Genomic DNA, 22957 nt, shown 5'->3' on the forward strand with positions numbered 1-22957 from the left:
TATCACATAAGTGCAACAGGATGATGAACCAGGCATGTGACATACCTGCCTTTATTTGTCATGACACTGAGTAAATGAACTGGTGTGTAATGTTGCAGTTGTACAGAATGGTGGTTACATCACAGTTGGAGTATGATATTGCAGTTCCTGTTGCCACTTGAGAGAAAAGATATGATTCAGCGTGAGAGTGCAGAAATAAGTCCAAGTATGTTGAAGGGACTGGCGGGTTTGAATCATATGGAGATAATGGATAGGCTGAGATTTTTTTCTCTGATGCGATAGAGACTGAGAAGTGACCTTATGATTGTTTCTAAAGTTACAAGAGCCATAAATAGAGAAGGTAGCCAGTCTTTTTTCCTCAAGGTAGAGGGAATCTAAAACTAGAGAATATGCAAGGGAATGATTGAAAGAGGTTTTCATGGTGAATAGTGGGTGCACAGAGCTAGAGGCAGATACAATTACATTGAAAAGACATGGGCAAGTACAATGGTAGGAAGGATTTTGAAGGGTATGGGCTTAACACATGCTAACGGGTCTAACTTAGGTAGGTAACATAGACAGGTTGGGGTTAAAAGCCTGTTTCTGTGCTGTGTTACTCTAGTACCTACAAATTAGTCCAAAGCTGCAAGGCCAAGCCATATGTCTGTTGTTTAACCTGATTGGAATCAATATAAGCAAGAGCTGTGAGGAAATTAAGGAGGAATATTTCTGAGAGATTGCATAATTAGCATTTAGAGAGCCATGGGTTGATCAAAGACAGGGATATTTGTTAAGGGAAGATCATGCCTGACTAACAATTACATTTTATGAGGTGACAAAAAGATCAATAGAACATTTGACAAAGTCAAGAGGGTTTTTTTAATATAAAAAAATGTTTGACATAATCCCACAAGGCATTTTTATCAGGAAGTAAAGATACACAGGATCCAAAGGGAAGTTGTAAGTTGGGTTAAAATAAATATAGTGGAATAAAGCAAAAAAAACTGAGAAATTTGGTGAGTTTTCATGGTGCTCAATATGAGGTCAATTTCTTGGTGTGATGTTTGGATATAAATGTAAAAGCATAAGAAATGGAAGCCTGCTGTAGCATTCAGTAAGATTATTGCTGATCTTTTACCTCAGCACTGCATTCCTGCGCTAACATCTAAAAATCCACGAATCTCAGTCTTTAACATCCTCAACGACTAATCCTCCAAAATCTGTTTGGGTTTAGATTCCATACATTCTCACTCCTCAAGATGATGAATTTTCTCCTTATCTGAATGGCCAATGCCTGAATTTGATACTGATTCATGGTTCTAGAACAATCATTCTCAACAGAGATCATGTGCACCCACCCCCACCCCCATCCCCTCCATGGTAGCCACAGCATATTTAAGGTGGGTCATGAATTGAAATCATAAAATAAATTTATTTTTTATGTAGTCAGTAGCAGAGAAGTACAGAAGGAAAGAACTAACCTTGACTGCTTTACAGGGAAGGGGGCCCATAAACTTTGAGAAGAGACCTAAGGGGGCTAAGGCCAAAAGAAAACATGTGAATGGTTGTTCTAGACTCTCCAGCCAGAGAAATGGCCATGATTAATATAAATATTTTAATAATATCAAAATTAGCAACATGGTTGTTGTTGAGGGAGAAACTTAAAGCATTATAGGAAGATGGACAGGCTGGTCAGAAGGGCCCAGAGGCTGTAAATGGCATTTAATCTGCACAAATGTGAAGTTATTAATATGTAGAGATAAGCAAGGCAAGGGAATGGGGAATAAATGATGAGATAGCAAGAAGTTTGAATGGAAAAAAGAATTCATGGAGTGCATATTCACATACGCATAAAGGAAAGGTCAACAAGATGGGTCAGAAAGCAAATAGAATTCTTACATTAATCAGCCAAGGCAAAGAATACAAGAGCAGAGAGGTCATGTTTGAATTGCATCAAACATCAGCCAAGGGTTCTGCTCACCACCCAATAGAAAGAATGTGAACACATGAGAAAGATTGCAGAGGAGATATTCAGGGATGAAAATGAAGAGATTGTTTCTACAATTCTAATAGACCATTCCCAATTGATTTTTAATTTTTTTATGAAGGTAGATGCAATGAAATATTTTTAAATATGTGTCCTGATTTTTATTTGTCTCAAAGATTTTAGGGGTGTTTGAGTGTTGGCACCCTTATGGCATATGAAGGTGGTTCGTAGCAGTTTGAGTCATACTGCAGATGATCAGGCAACAATGGACAGCAAATGTTTTCAAAAGATTTGTTTCCTGAAAAAAAGCAGGGGATTATGATAGACAACTTGATGCTGAGCACAAAGATCATTTTAGATTTGTTGTATCACGCAAGAAGTTGAAGAAATATGAAATAAATTTTTATTGAATTAAGTATGCGTAATCACATAATGGTGTTCATGCATTGCGTGAGTTCAACTGACTTAAAAAATGTTTGGCCACTGATTTTCATTTATACTCAGTATCTGATGCCTCTCGTGTCAGTGTCCAACAATAGTTGGCCAGCATTGATGGATTCCAGTTGCCCTGATACTGCTTTTCTATGCTCACGTCACTGACTGCACTAAAATCAGTAGGGAAGACGTCCAAGTGCGATTGCAGAAAATGAATTTTCACTGGCATGTTACACTTCATGTATGTTTGAAGCATATTAAAAATATAACAGGAAATCACAAAATAGATTGTATCTAAAAATTGGTACATGATAGGAAAGATTTTGAAGTGATTTTTATGATCAACAACCCAAAATCCATAAAAGCAACATCTTCATTGTCAAGTACAATTATTGATGGAGTTCTGATGAGTTGGCTTTGGGAGTATCAACAAAGCAATGAAGACACCATAACCTGGTACATAATGAAGATAACCATCAAATCTTAAAGTGATAAATCAATTGTTCAAATGCCTGAAAATGGATTAAGGCAGTGGTTCTCAACCTTTATCTTTCCACTCTCATACCACTTTAAGTATTCCCTATGCCATAAGTGTTCGATGATTAGTAAGGGATTGCTTAAGGTGGTATGTGGTATGTGGGGGGAAAGAAAAAGTTTGAAAACCACCATTGTAATCGTACCTAATTGACTCATTATGTTCACTTTTTCATAACTCCAAAGGAAATAGGCCAATGACAATTTTTCCAAGCGACATCACAGGCACCAGACCACTCCATCAAGGGCATCTACATGAAGTGATGTCTTAAAAAAGCAACCTCTATCCTCAAAGACCCCAACCACCTTGGCCATGCCCTCTTCACTCTGGTACCATCAGGGAAAAAGGTGGAGGTGCCTAAGATGAGCACTTAGTGGCACAAGGGCAGCTTCTTCCCCGGTGCCATCAGATTCAATAGTGATATTGGACAGTAAGATGCTGGATTTAACAGATCCTTATCTTTCTTTGGTATAACTGTAATTATTGCAATTGAAAAAGACTGGTAAGGAATGAGATTCCATAATAGGAGGTATTAAAAGATCCTTAAACATATTTAAAAACTCAGGAGGAAAACCATCCTCCCCCTGGGAGACTTACCATTTTGCAATGAACTAAGTGCTTCACTGACTTCTCTTGCCATAAAAGGAGCATCTAAATCTCTTTGATCTTGGAATTTCAAGCTAGATAAATTGATTTGAGATTAAAAACACTTAATTTTCATTTAATCTCTAATAAACTCAAATTTATATAAATTAGAATAAAAATCTTTAAATGAATCATTCATTTCTTGGAGTTTATAAGTAATCATCTTAATTTTTTTCTCTCTAGTAGCATTAATTATTCTAGAAGTTTATTCTATTTTTAGCTGCCAAGCTAGAAACTTGTGGGCCCTTTCAACTAATTCATAATATCTTTGTTTAGTTCTCTCAATTATTTTTTTTCTGATCTATAAGTTTGGATCATATTATAATAAAGTTTTTTCTTTATTAATTTCTTTCTTTTCTCATCTGAAATCTTTCTTTGTATATCCTTCTCCAAATTTTTGATTTTCATTTCTAATTGGTCAACCTCTTTCATATAACTTTTATTAATTTTTGCCGTGAAGCCTATTATCTGTCCTCTCAAATGTGCCTTTTATTCTAAACAATAAATTTATTAACTATTGAATTAGAATTTATTTCTAAAATTTCTTGATTTTGCTTTCTTATAAAATCACAAAATTCCCCCAGTTAAACAATGTAGAATTAAGTCTCAGGAAGCAAACGTCATTAAAAGCAGTGAATGATCAGATAAAATTCTAGGCTTATAGTCCACTTTCACAACTCTTCCTTCCAATTGCGCTCACATCAAAAATAAATCTATCCTGGAATAAGAATCATGCCTTTGTGAATAAAAATAGCGTGGCAACCCGCCGCAGCGGCAACTGGCCCCAACTAGTGAACCGGCGGGTGAATGGCAAGGGGAGCTTAAAGGCCAGTGACCCCAAAATGGCTCTGGCATTGCTACATAGCCAACAGACAGGGACAGTACATGGCGAAGAAGGGCATTGTTATGCTGGAAAGTACCTGCATGCGGGAAACCCGCTTTTGTTATGCATGTTGTGATGTCAGCCAAGGGGAGCCATGGTGGGAACAGTGCAAGTATAAAAGTTGAGCCTGAGCCCTAATAAAACTCAGAGCTTAACCTGACGACACTACATGTGTGTGTCCTCTTTTGAGTAGCACGCAGCTACAATTGGTGACCTCGATGGTTTAGATGGCATCTAAACCCAGCGACGAGTGAACAGGCAGCAGTCAATGCGGTCACTCTCAAGCTGCCGACCTTCTGGATGAATCAATTACCTATGTGGTTTCACCAGGCTGAGGCACAGTTCCAGATCCGGCAAATCACAGCAGAATCCATCTGGTACTACCACGTGGTGAGCACCCTGGACCAGAACACAGCAGGGCAGGTAGCCAACTTCATCCAGGAGCTCCCTTCAGAAGGTGCATACAACGCATTCAAGGACTTGATTATTAAGACCTTCAGGCTCTCACGGCATGAGAGAGGGGCACATCTGCTACTCTGAGGGCTGCCAACAATAGTATGATTCTGGCCTATAGTACCTGTAAGGTCCAACTGCAGTTGGGAGGCAGCCTCTTCTTATGGTGTTCATGCTGGCTGCAGTGGAACAACCGCTCCTCGGGACAAACTTCCTGTGCACCCATAGCCTGCTAGTAGACCTCAAGGGAAGGAGATTGTCTGTGCCAAGACATTTCAAACCTCCCCCTCAAAGACACCAGGCTCCCAGCACTCCACCTGGACTCCATACAGAGATCAGACAATGAGTCCGCCAGGGTCCTGGCTGAGTTCCCTACAGTGCTCACCGCCCCCAAGCCCCTCAATTCACCATGGTGATGCCCTGACATGGAGTACAGCACCATATCCTGATTCAGGGCCTGCTGCTCCACGCAAGGGCAAGACACCTTCCTCCAGAGAGGCTCCAGCTTGTGAAGGAGAAATTCAGGAAGCTGGAGGAGCTCGGCATCGTACGGCAGTTGAACAGCCCATGGGCTTCTCCCCTGCACGTGATACCCAAAACAACTGGGGGCAGGAGACCATGTGATGACTACTTCCAGCTCAATGAGGGGACAACGCTGAATCAGTGCCCAGTACCGCACATCCAGGAGTTCATGGCTAGCCTGCATGGAGAAAGGATCTTCTCCAGGTGGACTTTGTAAGGGGATATCATCAGATCCCAGTACACACCGATGATATCCCCAAGACTGCCATCATCACTCTGGTTGGCCTCTTCGAATTCCTCCAAATGCTTTTCAGTCTAAAGAACTCCGCACAGATCTTCTAGAAATTCATGGACGCAGTGGGCAAAGACCTGGACAGCACCTTCATGTACCTGGACAACATCCTGGTGGTAAGCAGGAACCAACAGGAGCATATTGTGTACCTTCACAATCTCTACACCCGAATGAGTGAGTTCAGCCTGATGATCAGCCCAGCCAAATGCCAGTTCAGATCAGAGGCCATCAACTTCCTGGCCAGAGGATAACCAGGGAAGGAGCCACACCACTACCCAGTAAAGTGGAGGTCATCTAGAAGTTCCCCAGACACAACACGACCAAGGACTACAGGAGTTCATGGGGATAATCAATTTCTATCATAGGTTCATCCCCTCAGCTGCCTGGATCATGTGGCTCTTGTTCACCTAGGTGGCAGGCAAGGTTGAGGACATCACCTGGGATGAGGAGTCAGCAGAAGCTTTCGTGAAGGCCAAGGCAGCTATGGCACATCCTAAGTCAGACGCTCCAATTGCCCTGATGGTGTATGACTCAGGAATGGTGATCGGTGGAGTTCTGGAACAGCAGATTGAAGGAAGTTGGTGGCCGCTGGCTTTCTTCAGCCAACATCTGTGGCCTCCAGAACTGAAATACAGCATTTTTGACATAGAACTACCGGCACTGTACTTAGCAATCTGCCATTTCAGGTATTTACTAGAGGGTAGGTCCTTCATGGCTTTCACAGATCTCAGACCCCTGGTCAGCCCACCAGCAATGACATCTGTCGTACATCTCGGATACACCACAGATATAAGGCACGTCTCCATCAAGGACAACCTGGTGGCCAAAACACTATCCAGACAAAGTATCCATGTGATATCAAGGAGTGTGGACTTCATGGCACTGGCAGAAGTGCAGAAGAAAGACAAGGAGATGCCCCAATACAGGACTACCATATCAGGACTACAGCTCCAGGACATCACAGTTGGCATAGGTAAAACCACTGTCCTGTGCGACATGGCCACTGGTCAGGTCCCAGCAACTTGGAGACGACAGGTTTTCAAATCCATCCAGGGACTGGCTAACCCATCCATTAGGACACACGTGTCAAACTCAGGCCCGCGGGCCAAATTTGGCCCGTGATATAATTATATTTGGCCCGCAAGATCATATCAAATATGTATTAGAGCTGGCCCGCTGGCCGCCGCGTCAGTATAGTGCAAGCACAGCTAATACTACAAATCCCAGAATGCTTTGCAAATGTGTTGGCGCCGGCCCGTCAGCCCGCTAATCGCCCCCACCTCCTCTCTTTACTTTCATTAGCATCTGTGACCTGTCGCCCAACTCACATGTAATAAACCCCTTACGAAAAATGGCCAAACGAAAGACAGAAAACAGGACCTTTCAAGACAGGTGGGAGGCAAACTCTGACCCCAGAGTTTGATGAACTTGCATCTAAGAAGAGATGCCAAGTATCTGGTTTAGACCCAGGTGCATCAGAGTAAATCACAGTGTTGCAAGCTAAGCTTGGATTCATATTTTCTTTGGTTAACTTTGGACTGTTCATAGTTGAAAGATTGGATTTTCATTGAAGCAAGTTGTTATTTTTTTGACTTGTTGGCTTGTGAAAAAATATATACTTAAAAGGAGCTTAAAGGCTATAGAGAAATATTATTTATTGAATATTTTATTTCTCATTTGTTAATGCTTCTTCTGGAAAGAATTTAACCAAAACTATTATTAAACATTTATTTTAATAAGTAAAAGTTTAACATTACATATGTTGAAAGAAGAGAAAACATGCAGATGTTGCTGAAAATGTTCAATAAATATTTAGTTCGGCCCACGACTTAGTCCAAGTTTTTAATTTTGGCCCTCTGTGAATTTGAGTTTGACACCCCTGCATTAGGACCACAGTCCAGCTGATGGCCAGAAAATGTGTGACATCGATTGCGGAAACAGGTCAATGGGTGGGCCAAGGCATGCACGTGGTGCCAAACAACCAAGGAACAGCAGCACACCAAAACCCCACCTCAGTACTTCAAGCCTGCAGAATGAAGGTTTAACCACATTCACGTGGACATAATAGGACCTTTGACAGTATCCCAAGGTTTCCGCTATCTGTTCACGATGGGCAACTGCTTCACTCGGTGGCTAGAAGTAGTCCCACTGGCAGCTATGTCCACAATCTTGTGAGCCAGGGCCCTCATCTTGTCCTGGGTGGCACAGTTCAGGTTACCATCTCACATATCCGACAGAGGGGCCCAGTTCACCTCCAATCCATGGTCCAACCTCGCCAGCCTGTGGGGTGCCCAGCTGCATCACATAACAGCCTCTCACCCACTGTCCAATAGGTTGGAAGAGCTCTTCTACAGGCACCTCAAAACTGCACTCATGACCAGACTCCAAGGACCCAACTGAGTAGACGAGCTATGAATGGCCCTGTTGGGCATTGACACAGCACCCAAGGAGGTCCTCAACACTTCTTCAGCCAAACTCGTCTACGGAGCTCCACTACAGGTCCCGGGAGAATTCGTACCATCCCCAGGTGGACAGCAAGACAACTCTACAGCATTCGTCAGCAGGTTAAGGGAAAGAGTCACAACCTGGCCCTGATTCCACCTTCTAGGCATGGTCACACGAGGACCAACAAACTCAAAGACCTGCAGGACTGAATGTTTTCCTTCACAGGGGACCACATTGTCCACCACTTCAGAGGCCATACAAGGGTCTGTTCTGGGTCATCTGCAACAACGGGGTCACGTTTGAACTGGAGGTTGGAGGCAAAATGGAGGTCTTCACTACAGACAGGCTGAAGCTGGCACACCTGGACCTGGCATGCCCGGTCAAGACACCAGCACCATGCTGAAAAGGCAGGCCACTGAAGGCTCCAGAGACTTTGCCTCCAGATACCAAGGTCAATAACACTGATTCGTGGCAGGCGGGGTTCATGTGGTGGCCCTCCACAGCGGCGATCGAGCAGGTGCTCCAGGTGGCGAGCGCAGCCAAAGACCAGCAGCCTGCACAGCAGCACTGGCCCCAACATGCAAACCTGCAGGTGAACAGCAAAGGCAGCTTAAAGGCCAGCAACCCCAAAATGGTGCTGGCCTTGCTGCACAGCCAACTGACAGGGACAGCTCAAGGGAGGAAGGGCATTGCTATGCAGGAAAGTACCCACGTGCAAGAAATCCACTTTTGTTATGCATTTTGAGACGTCAGCCAAGGGGGGACCACAGTGGGAACAGTACAAGTATAAAAGTTGGGCCTGAACTCTACTAAAACTCAGAGCTTAACCTGACCACACTACATATGTGTGTGTCTTCTTTCGAGTAACTTGTGGCTACAATAGTCTCTTTCTTTAGGAATCGACCTTTACCAAATGTCTATCAAGTTTAACTCTTTCATGACATTGAAGGACACCTTTGCTGCTTTAGCTCGAAAAACTGATCTTATTGATCTGTCCAAAACTGGCTCAAGATAATTAAAATCCCCTCATCATTATTTCTTCATGTAAGCTGTTCTGCTCAGATATCGACATTATTAGGATAAAGAGACAATTTTAAAAATGGCTGTCCAGAAGGCTCATCAATTTCAAAACGATTGATAGTGGCTGATAAAGTATTTTTTTACGTAGATTTGAGAGGGGAGATTGTGAGAAGAAGAAAGGAATTTTACCCAGCTAAATCAACATTGTCAAAGAAAGGATATGTCTTCTTTTCATCACCCTGTTACACTTTGTGTTTCAAGAAGATAACCAAGCAAGATTTTTTGTAAATGAAATGGAAGCTTTGGAATTTTCTAATTCTCTTCCAAGCAATAAAAAGGTTCAACAAGTCAATATGCAAACTGCAGATATTCAAGAAACTGAGAAGGTACAAGCTGGAGAGGAAAGGTTGATACAACAAGGAATGGATGACCTTGATGAAGAATAAATCAATGGAGATCTTGAAGCGGCTGCCTACACTTAAAGATCAACTGCTTATTTTTGAAATTCATATAATGATTCTTCTCTTGAGGGGGCAAGGAGGGGTTTTTTCCTTCTCCTTTCCTAGCTATTATTTGCCATCAATTGGTGAGAGCCACATTCTGCACAAGTACTTGTCTTTTTTTTGGATGGTACATTTTTTTGGGGAGGGGGGAGGGCAACTTTTTTAAATTTTCTTTCTTTGGAGAGAGATGTCATGTGTGGTTAATAGTTTTAAGATGTGGGTGATTCAAGAGGAGAGGCAAATGGGAGTTTTGAATTTTTGGAAAGTAGGTTAATGGCTAATAACAAGGTATTAAATTTTGCAAATCTGAATATAAATTAGCTTTAATAATACAATTAACAGAAAGAGGGTATTCATTTATATGAAGAAAATTAAAGTTTATATCGATTTTTACAGGAGACTCATTTAACAGAGAAGGAACAGCAGAAATTGTAAAGAGATTGGGTAGGACAAGTGGTAGCTTCAACTTTTAGTTCTAAAGCAAGAAGTGTGATGATTTTGTTTAAGAAAACATCACCTTTGATAATTCAGAGGGTGCTTACTGATCCTATGGGAAGATTTGTCCTGGTTCATTGTCAAATTTATTCTGAAATGTAGATATTTATGAGCATTTATACAGCAAACATAGATTGATAAAGGATTTATCCAGATCCTTAAAGTATGTTTAACTACCAGTGTGTCTATAAATTATTTGATTTAGATTGGCATATGAGTGATGAGAAGTTAACTGAAAGAAAACAATTGAGGTGCAATGTTTATTCTGACTTAATATAGGTCAGAATGTTTGGCAAATGAATTTTGATGATCTGGTTAATAAAGAAGAAGGTGACAGTTGAAGTAACGAAGATGAAGGCAAGAGAAATGTGATGGTAGTTTTAAACAGCATTTGAACATGGTAGCTTTGATACAATGAAGCTGGCAGTTTTTTTGTTTCCTGAACCTCTGCACCACCATCAGTTGCTCAATACAGTGGATGACTTGATAGATTATCAGACAAATAAAAACATGAAAAAATGTCCTTTATGTAGGAAAACTATGGAGTGCAAAATTGGACATCTATGCTAATTATTCATTGTAATTTCTAGCTTTAATTTGTTAATTATAGTCTATGCTAAAAGTCTACTCGCCTTGAATCTATGCAGGGTTACCTTCATTAGAAACACCTGGAGCACATTCAATCTTCATTTCAGATTCATTGATCAATCTGATGGCACTGTATGGAGCCAATTTACCAAAATTGCTAGACAGCAATGGCCCTTCCAACTATTCCTTTAATAATACATGAATAACATATTAAGTTACAACTAGATTGTGGAAACACATTAAAATAGTGGCAGGCTGTGACTTTTGCTAATTTCTCACATTGAAGCATATTCTGTTCAGGTTGATTAGAGGATTATACTCTGCACTTAACCAGGTGTTCACAGTGGTGAAGGTGTCACTATGTATATAACACACAATAGCTGCTACTAAATGGTCAAAGAAAAACAGTTTGGCTGCAGTCTGACAAATTATCGGGCAGTCTAAGTATTATGTGCCACTAATCATTAAAATTTAATCTTTGACTTAACAGATAGAAAGAAAAGTCAAGAAGATAAAAAGACATAGAAACTTGGATAAGTGAGAGGAATATTGCTCCTTTCTTTGTATGATTACTCTTGAATTAACAATAAACAATAAAAATCTCTTGGTGCCTGCCACATTGACCACCGCCAGTGGGCTGATATCGCCTCAAACCGTGCATCTTGGCGCCTCACAGTTTGGCGGGCAGCAACCTCCTTTGAAGAAGACCACAGAGCCCACCTCACTGACAAAAGGCAAAGGAGGAAAAACCCAACACCCAACCCCAACCAACCAATTTTCCCCTGCAGCCGCTGCAACCGTGTCTGCCTGTCCCGCATCGGACTTGTCAGCCACAAACGAGCCTGCAGCTGACGTGGACTTTTACCCCCTCCATAAATCTTCGTCCGCGAAGCCAAGCCAAAGAAGAAAAAGAACAATAAACAATCTTTTTAATTTGCTTATATTGTCCACTTATAATTGCCTCAGAATGCCAATTGTAAACCATCTTTAGGAACAGAACTGTCTGCATGTAAAGAGTGGTCTGATTGAGAAGATAGATTCAGGATTTTGTAATAGAGCATAACTTGAATGGAAACTTGGAATCATGCACCATTACCTCCTTTCCAGATGTTTGTCCATTAACTAGATTGTTTACTATAAAAAAAACTCCATGTGATAATTTTTTTCTCTCAGATCTCGTTTTAATTCTTCTGTCACCTGTAGTTCAGGCCATTCATCAGAGGAATCAAATTTCCTCAATTTCAACTGCGTCCTTGAAAATCTCAACTATATAATTGTCCTTTGCTTCTTTAGATATTAAAGTTGATGGTGAACAATTTAATCCTATAATTCAGACAGTTTTTTGAGATTATTTTTCAATCATGTACATGGCATTTTAATCCGTGATGTTGCGAAACGCATTTTCCATGAAGTGTCCTGCAAACAAATAAGTAACACTCTTATCACATGCAGGAAATTTTGGTTGTTCTCACAAGTTTTGCTGCTTGAGCTTTTGATTGTTGACTTTTGTGGAAATCATTTTTGTGTTGGTATTTTGTGTGTGAATTCTGCACTATTGAAAATATTTTTATAAAGCATATATTCATTTGCAGCCAAACAAGGAACCAATTCAGAGATTTGTCAAGAACTACATTACTTTAGCATCTCTGATGCAGAAAATTTTTCCAATGAAAAATATTAAATCTTGGTGATAACAGTCCTTAAACTATTAATCCACTGCTGGTATATCCCTGTGTAATAAAATAGAATGCACATTTCGATAGCTAAGACATGCAGGATGGTGAACAGCATTCTCATTCTGTGAATTGTCATATGGATTTGCTTCAGCACTCCCCAATGTTGGAATCATTGAACATTCCAAATGGGAACTTGCATCAAAGTCAGATGAGTTTGGTTCAGAAATCATGTGTAAAGTCTCCAGCCTGTCTTACGTTTTCCAAATTATTTATATGGCAGCTAACAGAGAACTTGTGCAGCTAATATTGGGAGGACATGACAAATAGAAAAAAGAAAACTAAAGAAGGCAGATGGAAATGTTGAGTTTTATTCTAAGCTGTCAAAAGAGACAGATGCATTTTTCTTCATAGTTTGCAACTCCAGTATCCACCACAAAAGGTGGACGAGTTGTATGATGTAGCATTCTTGGCTTGTTTCTTGCATACGCAAATCACAAATTTAGAGCAAACAAACTACGATTTGTTAACACATTAATTCTCCTCTGAACTCAAGAATCGTGTAACAAATTAAAGATACATCAGGTTTCACAGATACACCGACAGGTATATACATTAATATTTCCTGTCTAACAACAAAATAAACAACAAAATTCACCAACTGAATTGATATTTCAGGCCCATAGACTTTCATCAGATTGAGTGAAATTGTGCCCTCTTCTTAAAATTCTCATTGCTTCACAGACAGGTCTGATGAAAGGTTATCAACCTGAGTTGTTAACTCCTTTTATTCTTCTCCACTGATGCAGTCCAGCTTGCTGAGTATCTCCAACATTTCTTTTCTTCATCCCACATGGTGAGTGTGGATTTTCTTCAGCAAGTCTCCAGGTAATTCCTTCAGAACCCCTTCAGGGAATCTTGACTTACCAACATGGAATCTAGGGCAGGGGAATCCTCCTCTTGTAGGATGTGGATTGTTAGGGAAGTCGTTAGTTTTCCCTGATGACTACAAATGTGAGGTGCATCCAGCTGATGCTTCTGACAAGCTGTGTTGAGGCTTTGGAGCAAGAGGTGGACAAACTCCAGAGCATTTGAAAGGCAGAAGGTGTGATAGATAGGAGTTACAGGGACACTATTATATCTAGGAGAAAGGAAGAGGGTAGATGTGCTACAGTTAGGAGAGGGAGAGAGAACAGGCAAGCAGAGAAGTGCTCCCTGGTGGGTGTCCATGAAAAACAAGCATACTGTTTTGGATACTGTTGAGGAGGATTACCTACCAGGTTCAAGACATGACAATCAGGTCTGTGGCATGGTGTCTGGTGCTGTGGCTAAGAAAGGAAGGGGAGGGGGGAAGACATGACTGTAGTGATAGGGGATTCAATAGTTAGGAAGACAAAATAGATGTTATGTGGAGGAGAGCATGTATCCTGGATGGTATGTTGCCTCCCTGGTGCCAGGGTATGGGATATTCTTAGGTGTGAGGGTGACCAGCCAGATATTGTGGTCCATGTAGGGACCAATGACATAGGTAGGAAGGATAAGGAGGTCCTTCAAGGAGAGTTCAGGGAGTTAGGTGCTAGGTTGAAGAAGAGGACATCCAGGGGAGTGATCTCAGGATTGCTTCCCATGCCACGTACTGGAGAGGATAGAGATAGGAGGATAAGGCAGCTTAACATGTCGCTGGAGACATGGTGTAGGAGGGAGGGCTTCAGGTTTCAAGATCATTGGGCTTTATTCCAAGGAAGGTTGCATTTGTACCAAATCTGAACTGGAAGGGGATTAATATCCTTGGAGTTAGGTTTGTTAGTCTTGTCATAAATTTACAGGGGGATGAAAACCAGCTTATTGGAGCAATTATAGAGAAGCAGAAGGATAAAGGTCATGCAAGACTGTATGAATAGACAGACATCAAAGGTTTTTACATTATACAAATTTTCTCAGGTGTGTATTTATTTTAATGCAAAGAGTATTGTTAGAAAGGCAGATAAGTTTAGGGCATGTGGGATTATAACATTACTATTAGTGAACGGTTGCTGGAGGAGCAGGACTGACATCTTAATGTTCCAGTGTTTCATTGCTTCAGACATGATAGAGGGGGAGAAGTGGCATTGCTCGTCAAGGAAACATCTCAGCTGTGCAAAGTCAGAACAGCCAGGAGGGTTTGTCTACAGAGGAAATATGGGTGGAACTGAGGAATGGGAAAGGTGTGACCACACTTATAGAGTTGTATTATAAAATGCCCAATAGTCAGAATTGGCGGTGCAAATCTATAGAGAGACAGCAGACTGATGCAAGAAGCAGAATGTTGTGATAGTAGGAGACTGTAACTTTCCAAATATGACTGCGTCTCCCATACTGAAAAAGGGCTTGGACTTTGTCAAATTTGTTCAGGAAGGTTTTCTAAATCAAAATATAATGTTACCACCGAGAAACAATACCGTACTTGATCTCCTATTAGGGAACCAGATGAGTCAGGTGACAGAAGTATGTGTAGGTGAACATTTTGGGTCCAGTGACCATAATGTCATTAGCTTCAAGTTAATTATGCAAAAGGATAAGTCTGATCTTGATGTTGGGATTCTAAATTGGAGGAAGGCAAATTGTGTGGAAATGTGGATGGATCTAGAAAGAGTGAATTGGGACATGTTGTTTTCTATTCCCCTCTGCTTGTGTTCTTACTAATTTTCAGAATTCATAACCATTTAAACTCCATTGTGGAAACAGACAAGGATGCCCTTTAAGTCCATTGCTTTTTGGCCTTTAGCTATTGCTTTCTGAGAATCTAATGAGATTACTAGTATTTTAAGGAAGGGCAGTGCCCACAAAGTTTTTCTTTATGCATATGATTTATTGCTTTTTATTTCTAATATTGAGACCTCATTCCCTTCTATGCTTTCTTTATTTTCTCATTTCAGTCAATTTTCAGGTTAAAAGTTGAATTTACATAAAAGTGAACATTTTTCTTTGAATAATTTGGCACTAATAAAACTCAACCTTCCTTTTAAAATTGTAAGAAATCAATTTACGTATTTGGGTGTAACAATTACTAAGAATTATAAGCACTTATTTTTTTTTTAAATCTCTTTAGTAAAATACATGAAAGGGGTGTTGTCAAACTGGTCACCTCTATCATTGGTTGGTCAAATCAACTATTAAAATTAATATTTTATCTAAATTTATGTACCTTTTTCAAGCTTAGCCTGTTTTTATTCCTACGTCTTTTTTATTCCCTTGACTCCATCTTATTTTCTTATATATGGAAGAACAAACATTCACACCTAAATAAAGTTCACATTCAAAAACTTTTTTTAAAATGGTCATTAAGCCCTACCAAACTCTTATTATTGGGGAATCAACATACAAAATCTTACTTTTTTGGTCATATTATACTAACCATGAAGATTGTCCAGTATGGGTCGCTTTGGAATCTAATTCTGTTACAAATTTTCTCTCATCGCTCTTCTTGGATCCTCACTTCCCTCATCTTTAAGTAAATTAACTGACAATCCAGTAATTAATTATACTTTTAAGAATCTGGGTACAGTTTAGATAACATTTTGGTCTACTGATCTTTTCTCTTTCTAGTCCTATTTTTTTTCTAATTATTTCTTTAAACCTTCCTGATTGATGGAGTTTTTAAAGAATGGTATTAAATATTTTGAAGATCTATTTATTGAAGGAAATCTTGCTTCTTTTGTACAATTGTCAGTTAAATATATTTTACCAAATACTAATTTTTTTTGTTATTACAGATTAGAGATTTTGTTTGCAACCTCAATTATATACATTGCCTAAGAGCTTTGACAAGAATTTAACACATGTAATTTTTAATTTGCAACCTTTTTATAATGGTTCAATATCTAAATGTTGTTGGGAAAAAGAGGGCTCCTTTTGATAAATTTTAAAAAGTCTGGGAACAGGACCTACAGTTTTCAATCTCTGAAGAAAATTGGAATGTAATTATTTTTTTTAAAAATTGGTTAATACCTCATCTTTATGTGCTCACCACTCTCTCCTACAATTTAAAGTAGTCCATAGGCCCCACATATCCAATGTTAAATTATTTTACTTCTATGCTGATATATCTCCTCGTGATAGATACAATAATGGAGATGCATCACTAATGCCCATGGTTTGGGACCTATTTACTAAGTGTTCTATGTTCACATAATAAATTGGTCTAACGAATTATAAATTATTGCATAAATTAAAAGTTAATATTTCTCCCCATACCACCTATTATACACCTCTCAAGTGATCCCTTTAGTCCCACATTTTTTTGTGGCTTTGTAGTATTATCAAGGCCTCAATGCTGCAACACAGGATAGGCCATTCAGCCCATCATGTCTGTGCTATGAGACTAATCCAATTAGCTGTATATGGCTAGTGTCCCTTGATCTTCTTCTGGTTCATTTATCTGTGTAACTGCTTCTTTAATGTTACCGTGGTATCTGCTTCTTTTACCTCCCATGGCAGAGTATTCTGGGCTTCAACCATCCTCTGAGTTGACAACTTCAAGATTTCTTTATTGTCATGTCACAAATCGTATAATATTACATTAAGTTTGCATTAATCTGCTGTGTTCCTATGGCCTCCGCAACTACACACCCATCAGTCCAAATAGTCAATAACTCGAGCTCCAGATCCAACCCTCCAACACAATCTGGAAACCTTCATTGCCCTTAACACCCTCTCAGATCCCGATTCCGATACCTGGTACCCCTTCAGCCCATTTTGAGGAAATCCTGGTGAGTCCTTTGATCGCTGTCGCCAGCAGCCCGCAACCTGTGGGGGATCCTCACCTCAAGTCACCAACAGCTCGCCACTTGTGTGTTCTTCAGATGCACAGCCCGTCACTGGTCCACCACCATGGTTACTATACCATAGGGTCATCTCCTCTACTTATCCTTCTTTAAAGTGGGGGGGGAGGGGGAGGAGCAGGTGGCTCCTCATTTTCTAATGTTCTGCACCAGTCCTCTGCTTCTCTGGAGGTTGCTGAACATAGGCACCACCATCATATGTCAAGACCCCACGATCGCAGATTTTTAAAATAAACCACGTTGTCTCTTAATGGGCTGTTTAAAGACTGAACAGAGCCATCGGCAGTTGGACATGGCAGTAGAACCCTGTGGAGGAGTGCTGTGTCTCCTCTCCTTGCTCTGCAGCAGCTGCACCAGCTACCCTGTACATTTCTTTTAAATGTTCCCCCCATCACATTAAACCTACCCCATCTTGCTCTTGACATTTATAATCTGGGAAAAGGCAGATTACAGTATTTCTCCTATCAGGTCACTTCTCAGCCTCGAACACTCCAGAGAAAATAATACAAGCTTACTCAAATTCTATTTATAGCTAATATACTCCAATCCAGGAAACATCTTGGTGGACCTTATCTGCACCCTCTCTGAAGTGTCCAGATTGCTCGAAGATCATGGTGACCAGAACTGCACAGATTACTCCAACACTCCAATTATACACAGAATATCTGCATGAAATACTCCAAATATATTCTAGAATACTAACTGATGCACTGTCAATAACTCAAAAAACTAGAGTTACAGAACTATAGGCTTTTATTTACAATAAACTTGAAGGTCATCCTGTGCTGTGACCCAGGATTTCTGGGGAGGGGTTATGGTGTTCCTTTATACAGGGTCAAGAGGGAAGATCGACAGGTACAGTCACAGAGCAGGTTAATCAGTGTTCTGCAGTTCGCCACACTGACCATAGTTTTATACAGTTGCATCATTTCTTGTCAATTTCTTCTCACTACTCCAACTGATGAACACAACCATGTTGTGCTTTCTTTACCACATCTTCCACTTCTATTGCCTCTGTCAGGGAGCAATGGGCATGCATCCTGAGATCACTCTATCTCAATGCTTCAAATTGTTTTGCCATTTACTGTATATTTTCCTCTTTTATTTGGCCACCCAAAATGAATCACCTCAACTTGTCATTTCTCCAACCAAATTTACAACTGATCAATATTGTGCTGGATCTTATGACCCGCCTCCTCACTTTCCACATTTCCACCAAATTTTGTGTCCTTTGCAAACTTATTCATTGGACCACAACATTTTCACGCAGATCATTTATGTATGTTTTAAACAGAGACCCTCACATTGTTCCTTGTAGAACATTACTCTTAACAGATCTCATCTGAAAAAAATCTCCCTCTACTTTGAACATCTTTGTTCTATGACCAAGCCAATCTTGTATCCAATTTAAGAACTCACTCTAGATCACATATTACTTAATCTTCTGGAAAAACTTTGCCAAATGCCTTCCCAAGGTCCATGTAGACAACATCTACTATTGTACCCCATCAATAATTTTCTTCATCCCCTCAAAAGGATACAGGACCTCCTCCTCGCAAAGCCATTCTGATTATCCCTAATAAGTGTATGTCTTTGCAAAAATGATTCAATCCTGTCCTTAAATTGTTTTCTAATAATCTTCCTAACACTGATATTAGACATATACTATGTTAACAGGCAATATCAGCCCACAAGACCGTGCCGCCAAATTTAAACCCAATTAGCCTGCACCCCCCCCCCCCGCATAGGCTTTAAATGGTGGGAGGAAACCAGAGTTCCCAGGGAAAACCCATGCAGACACTGGGAGAACATACAAACTCCTTGTAGACAGTGTAGGATTTGAACCCTGGTCCCAATTGCCTGTGCTGAAAAGGCATTGTGCTAACCACTACAACAATTGTGCCACCCCAAACTCAAAAAAATTAAAATGACTATTCTAGAGGCTTATCAGACCTAGCCTGTGGCTAAAGAGGAGTGCAAAGATCTCTCAAAACCCCTGCACCCTCCTCCCATATTTTACCATTGTCCAAGTTCTCCATGATAAATACAAAGTGCTCATTTTGGACCTCACCCACCTTTGTCCTTGAGAGGACTTAACTTTTTTTCCTAGTTACCTCTCACTCCTAATATATCAATGAAATACCTAGTATTTAAATGCCTCTGAATTCTACTTACCCAAGTAATTTCATGGCTCATTTTAGCCCTCATGATTCCTTGTTTTAGTTCTTTCATATTTCATTTTCATTCCTCAAGGGCTTATTCAATTCCTGCTTCACAGAGCTTGTTTATACTTTTGTTTTCATTTTTACTAAACCTACACAATATATCCTATTATCCAAGGTTTCTAAGCATTGCCATCCTCATTTTTCATCCCACATAGGAATATGCTGGTTCCTAACTAAAACACTCCCACACGTCAAATGCATTTTTATCACCATACAGCCATACACACCATACTTTCCCCAATTTTGCCTAATGTGGCTGCATTAAGCCTTCCCCAATTTAAAACTTTCACCCAGGGTGAAATCTTAACTTTTTTTGCATGAAAACTATTGCACAAAGCAAGTCACCCACAAGCAGCAAGTTTGACATGACCATTGTGAACTACATCCACAATCCAACCTGATGGTATCCTGCCAGCTCATGTCACAAGACATTTTCCAGTTTCTCTACAAGTGACATTTGGAAATACATTTAAATAATTAAAATGCATAAAATATATTTATAATATTTTAGATACAAATTTTAAAATGCATAGGATTTATATCAATTAATTAAAAAAAACATCCTTGTTAAATAAACTAAGTAAAATCTCAAATGAAAAAGGTTGCCATTTGGACACAAACTGAAGCTGCCATAAAGCAGAGGGGTAGATGCAGTATATCTAACCTCCCAGCTCAGGGAGATTGGAAACCACTCTTGGGATTCAGTGTTACATTGGCACCAAAAAGATAAATGAAGTGACAGGTCATACTTCACATAATTTTGATTAACATTAATGTTTTCAATTACAGTGCTAAATTCTTATGTGATCAATGAATTTCCTTCTATGACTAGGCAATCCTTCAAAATGCTGTAGTAATAATAATAATGAGTAAAAGCTGGCGATATGGGTATCAAATACAATTCACCTGAAGGTTTGGTAATGACTTGGTAGAGTTAATTTGTCCTTTCCTTTGTATTAACCTTTATCTTATTAATTCTAGATCAATTCTCATGAGAATCATTTTGGAAGGAGACTGGAATTGTTGGAATTACAAGACAAAGCAGCTGGTCCAACATTTGTGGATCGTTTGGCTGCTCAACAGAGAGTAAATCCTTTGCGGCTGTTTGTGAAGGAGATTCCAAAGACAAAACAGCACATTTCTCATGCCCCACGGATAAAAAATTCTGATGATTTATGGACATGGTTAAACAACCTAACAGATCCTTGGGAATCTCATTCACGGACCAAACGTAGACCCATTGTTAAAACGGGCAAATTCAAGAAAATGTTCGGTTGGGGTGACTTCCATTCTAACATCAAAACTGTTAAACTGAATCTTCTCATTACTGGGAAGATAGTTGACCATGGGAATGGAACTTTTAGTGTTTACTTTAGACACAACTCAACTGGTCTTGGCAATGTATCTGTAAGCCTGGTTCCACCATCCAAGGTTGTGGAATTTGAATTCTCTCAGCAGTCAACATTGGAGACCAAGGATTCCAAGACATTCAACTGTCGAATTGAGTATGAGAAAACAGACAGAGCAAAGAAGACCGCACTATGTAATTATGATCCTTCAAAGATATGTTATCAGGAACAGACCCAAAGTCATGTTTCATGGTTGTGTTCCAAACCATTCAAGGTTATATGCATTTATATAGCTTTCTACAGTATAGATTATAAACTTGTGCAAAAGGTTTGTCCTGATTACAATTATCACAGTGAAACTCCTTATTATTCATCTGGTTAACAAAACAGCCATAGCATGATAGGGGAAGACTGCCTTTCTGTATGTAATTTCTTTGTACATTGTCAGTATCATGGATTAATGGTCATAACTGTTTAAGACAGGCACATCTGGTTTAGCACAGCTGTTACCTCAAAGGGAGCATCTGAAAGTGTAACTGCATGATAAGCTTTTGTAAAACGAAGAATCTGTTCCAAAAACTCCTCATATCAAAAAGAAAATTAATGTAATATGTAGATATAAAAACTAAACTTGGTCTTGGAACATTAGCCTACGGCTGAACTGCTTCTTTATATTTTGATTGCACAAGAATGAATACGTTTCTGAATATCAAATTTGCGCATTAATTCATTCACAAAGATTTTATTGGGATTTTTTGGGGCAATAAAAGAGTATTACAAAATTGTTTCATCAACTAGCCAATGCATAATATAGGATTGTAAAAAATAGTTCAACACATTTAAATGTATAAATATAGTGTGTTTTGGAAATGTGGTCCTGTAAAACTGCTTCTTTATAAAAGGCTGTGTATGCTTCAATAAAATATTTTAAAAAACAGACTAAAGTAGAGGTCACAAAGAAAGCAACTTTGAAATTAACTATTTGGTCCTCCCTTTGTTGTGCAATCCTTCAATAAACAGTCTTGGAAATACTTCAATGTGTGGTTGTATTTAATCATTTATTGATATATATAATTTTTTTAAAAAAACAAATGTTCTGAATCGAAGCAAACTTATATAAACAAGACCATTTTCTTCAATCAATCACCTCACTTAATCCAAATCATTTCACTGATTAATTCTTTTAAATCAAACATATATAAACCTGCATTGCTGATAAGGTTCTGATTTTAACAATATGAGGAATACCATTTGCTTTTCAGCATTGCTTTTTAATGGTGCAACTATCCATCCACAGTTGTAGCTATTTATTTCTATTTTATTACTAATGAAATGCTGCCTTGAGATTTCTTTTCATTGCCAAATACATCTCTGAGCAATCTGTCCTGTTCCTCCTCAGTTTTTTTCCTCTATTACCATTCTGGCTCTTGATTCAAACGACTCTCAAGATTTCACTGTACTATAGCATAAGCGAGAGATTTCTGCCTCATTGCTCATCAGTCTTCAGATTTTTCAAATGCAGTGCAAGGACCATAATATTTTGGGGAATTTGTAAGATTTAGAGTAGGTTACATACATGCACACATTTTAAAACAGATACCATTTGAAAGACTGGAGAATTCACATTGCAAGTTCTCTGGAAAATGTTAAGCACATTTCACAAGTAGGTGGTAATGGCTCATAATATGCTGGAGTCAGGCTAAGTACCCTTTCTGCAAAGTGCTCATAGAAAGGTCACTCCTGGATTTTGTTTATCTAACAATGGATGGGAGCAGAAGAAAGAACTCCTGTTTGCTGAAGAAAGAGTCACATTTCTCTTGGAAGTTTCAGTTAGAGAGAGATAGAGGACACAACCTCTCTCAGTCAGTGTGTGTGTGGGACACTGATCAGTGCAATCCAGGAAGAACTGATGAAAAGTTCCAAAAGCGATGAGTGGCTGGAAGTGCTATCTGTCTGATGTTTCTCTTGGAATAAGAGGAACAGAAAGGAGCTCTGTGATAGCCTGAAAGAAAGAGGTCATCATCTGGAGAACCCTGATGGGGCAAGTTTCATCAGCAAGACATTGAGGTGACTAATGGTGGTACCTCAGTTGTGGAAATCCTGGAACA

The 22957-nt window shown here is 39.6% G+C and overlaps 1 protein-coding gene across 2 annotated transcripts in view; it reads left to right on the forward strand.

Moving 5' to 3' along the window:
* The window catches only part of nxph2a (neurexophilin 2a), a 145901-nt gene extending 124019 nt beyond the window's left edge, over positions 1–21882 (forward strand). For both annotated transcript variants that reach the window (XM_069935120.1, XM_069935119.1), the window contains exon 3: positions 20482–21882. In XM_069935120.1, coding sequence (XP_069791221.1) covers positions 20482–21231 — 750 coding nt within the window. In that variant the 3' untranslated portion in view covers positions 21232–21882. The remainder of the gene's footprint in view (positions 1–20481) is intronic.
* The last annotated feature ends 1075 nt before the right edge of the window (positions 21883–22957 follow it).

This window comes from Narcine bancroftii, chromosome 4 (assembly GCF_036971445.1).
Source record: "Narcine bancroftii isolate sNarBan1 chromosome 4, sNarBan1.hap1, whole genome shotgun sequence".
Lineage (NCBI taxonomy): Eukaryota > Metazoa > Chordata > Chondrichthyes > Torpediniformes > Narcinidae > Narcine > Narcine bancroftii.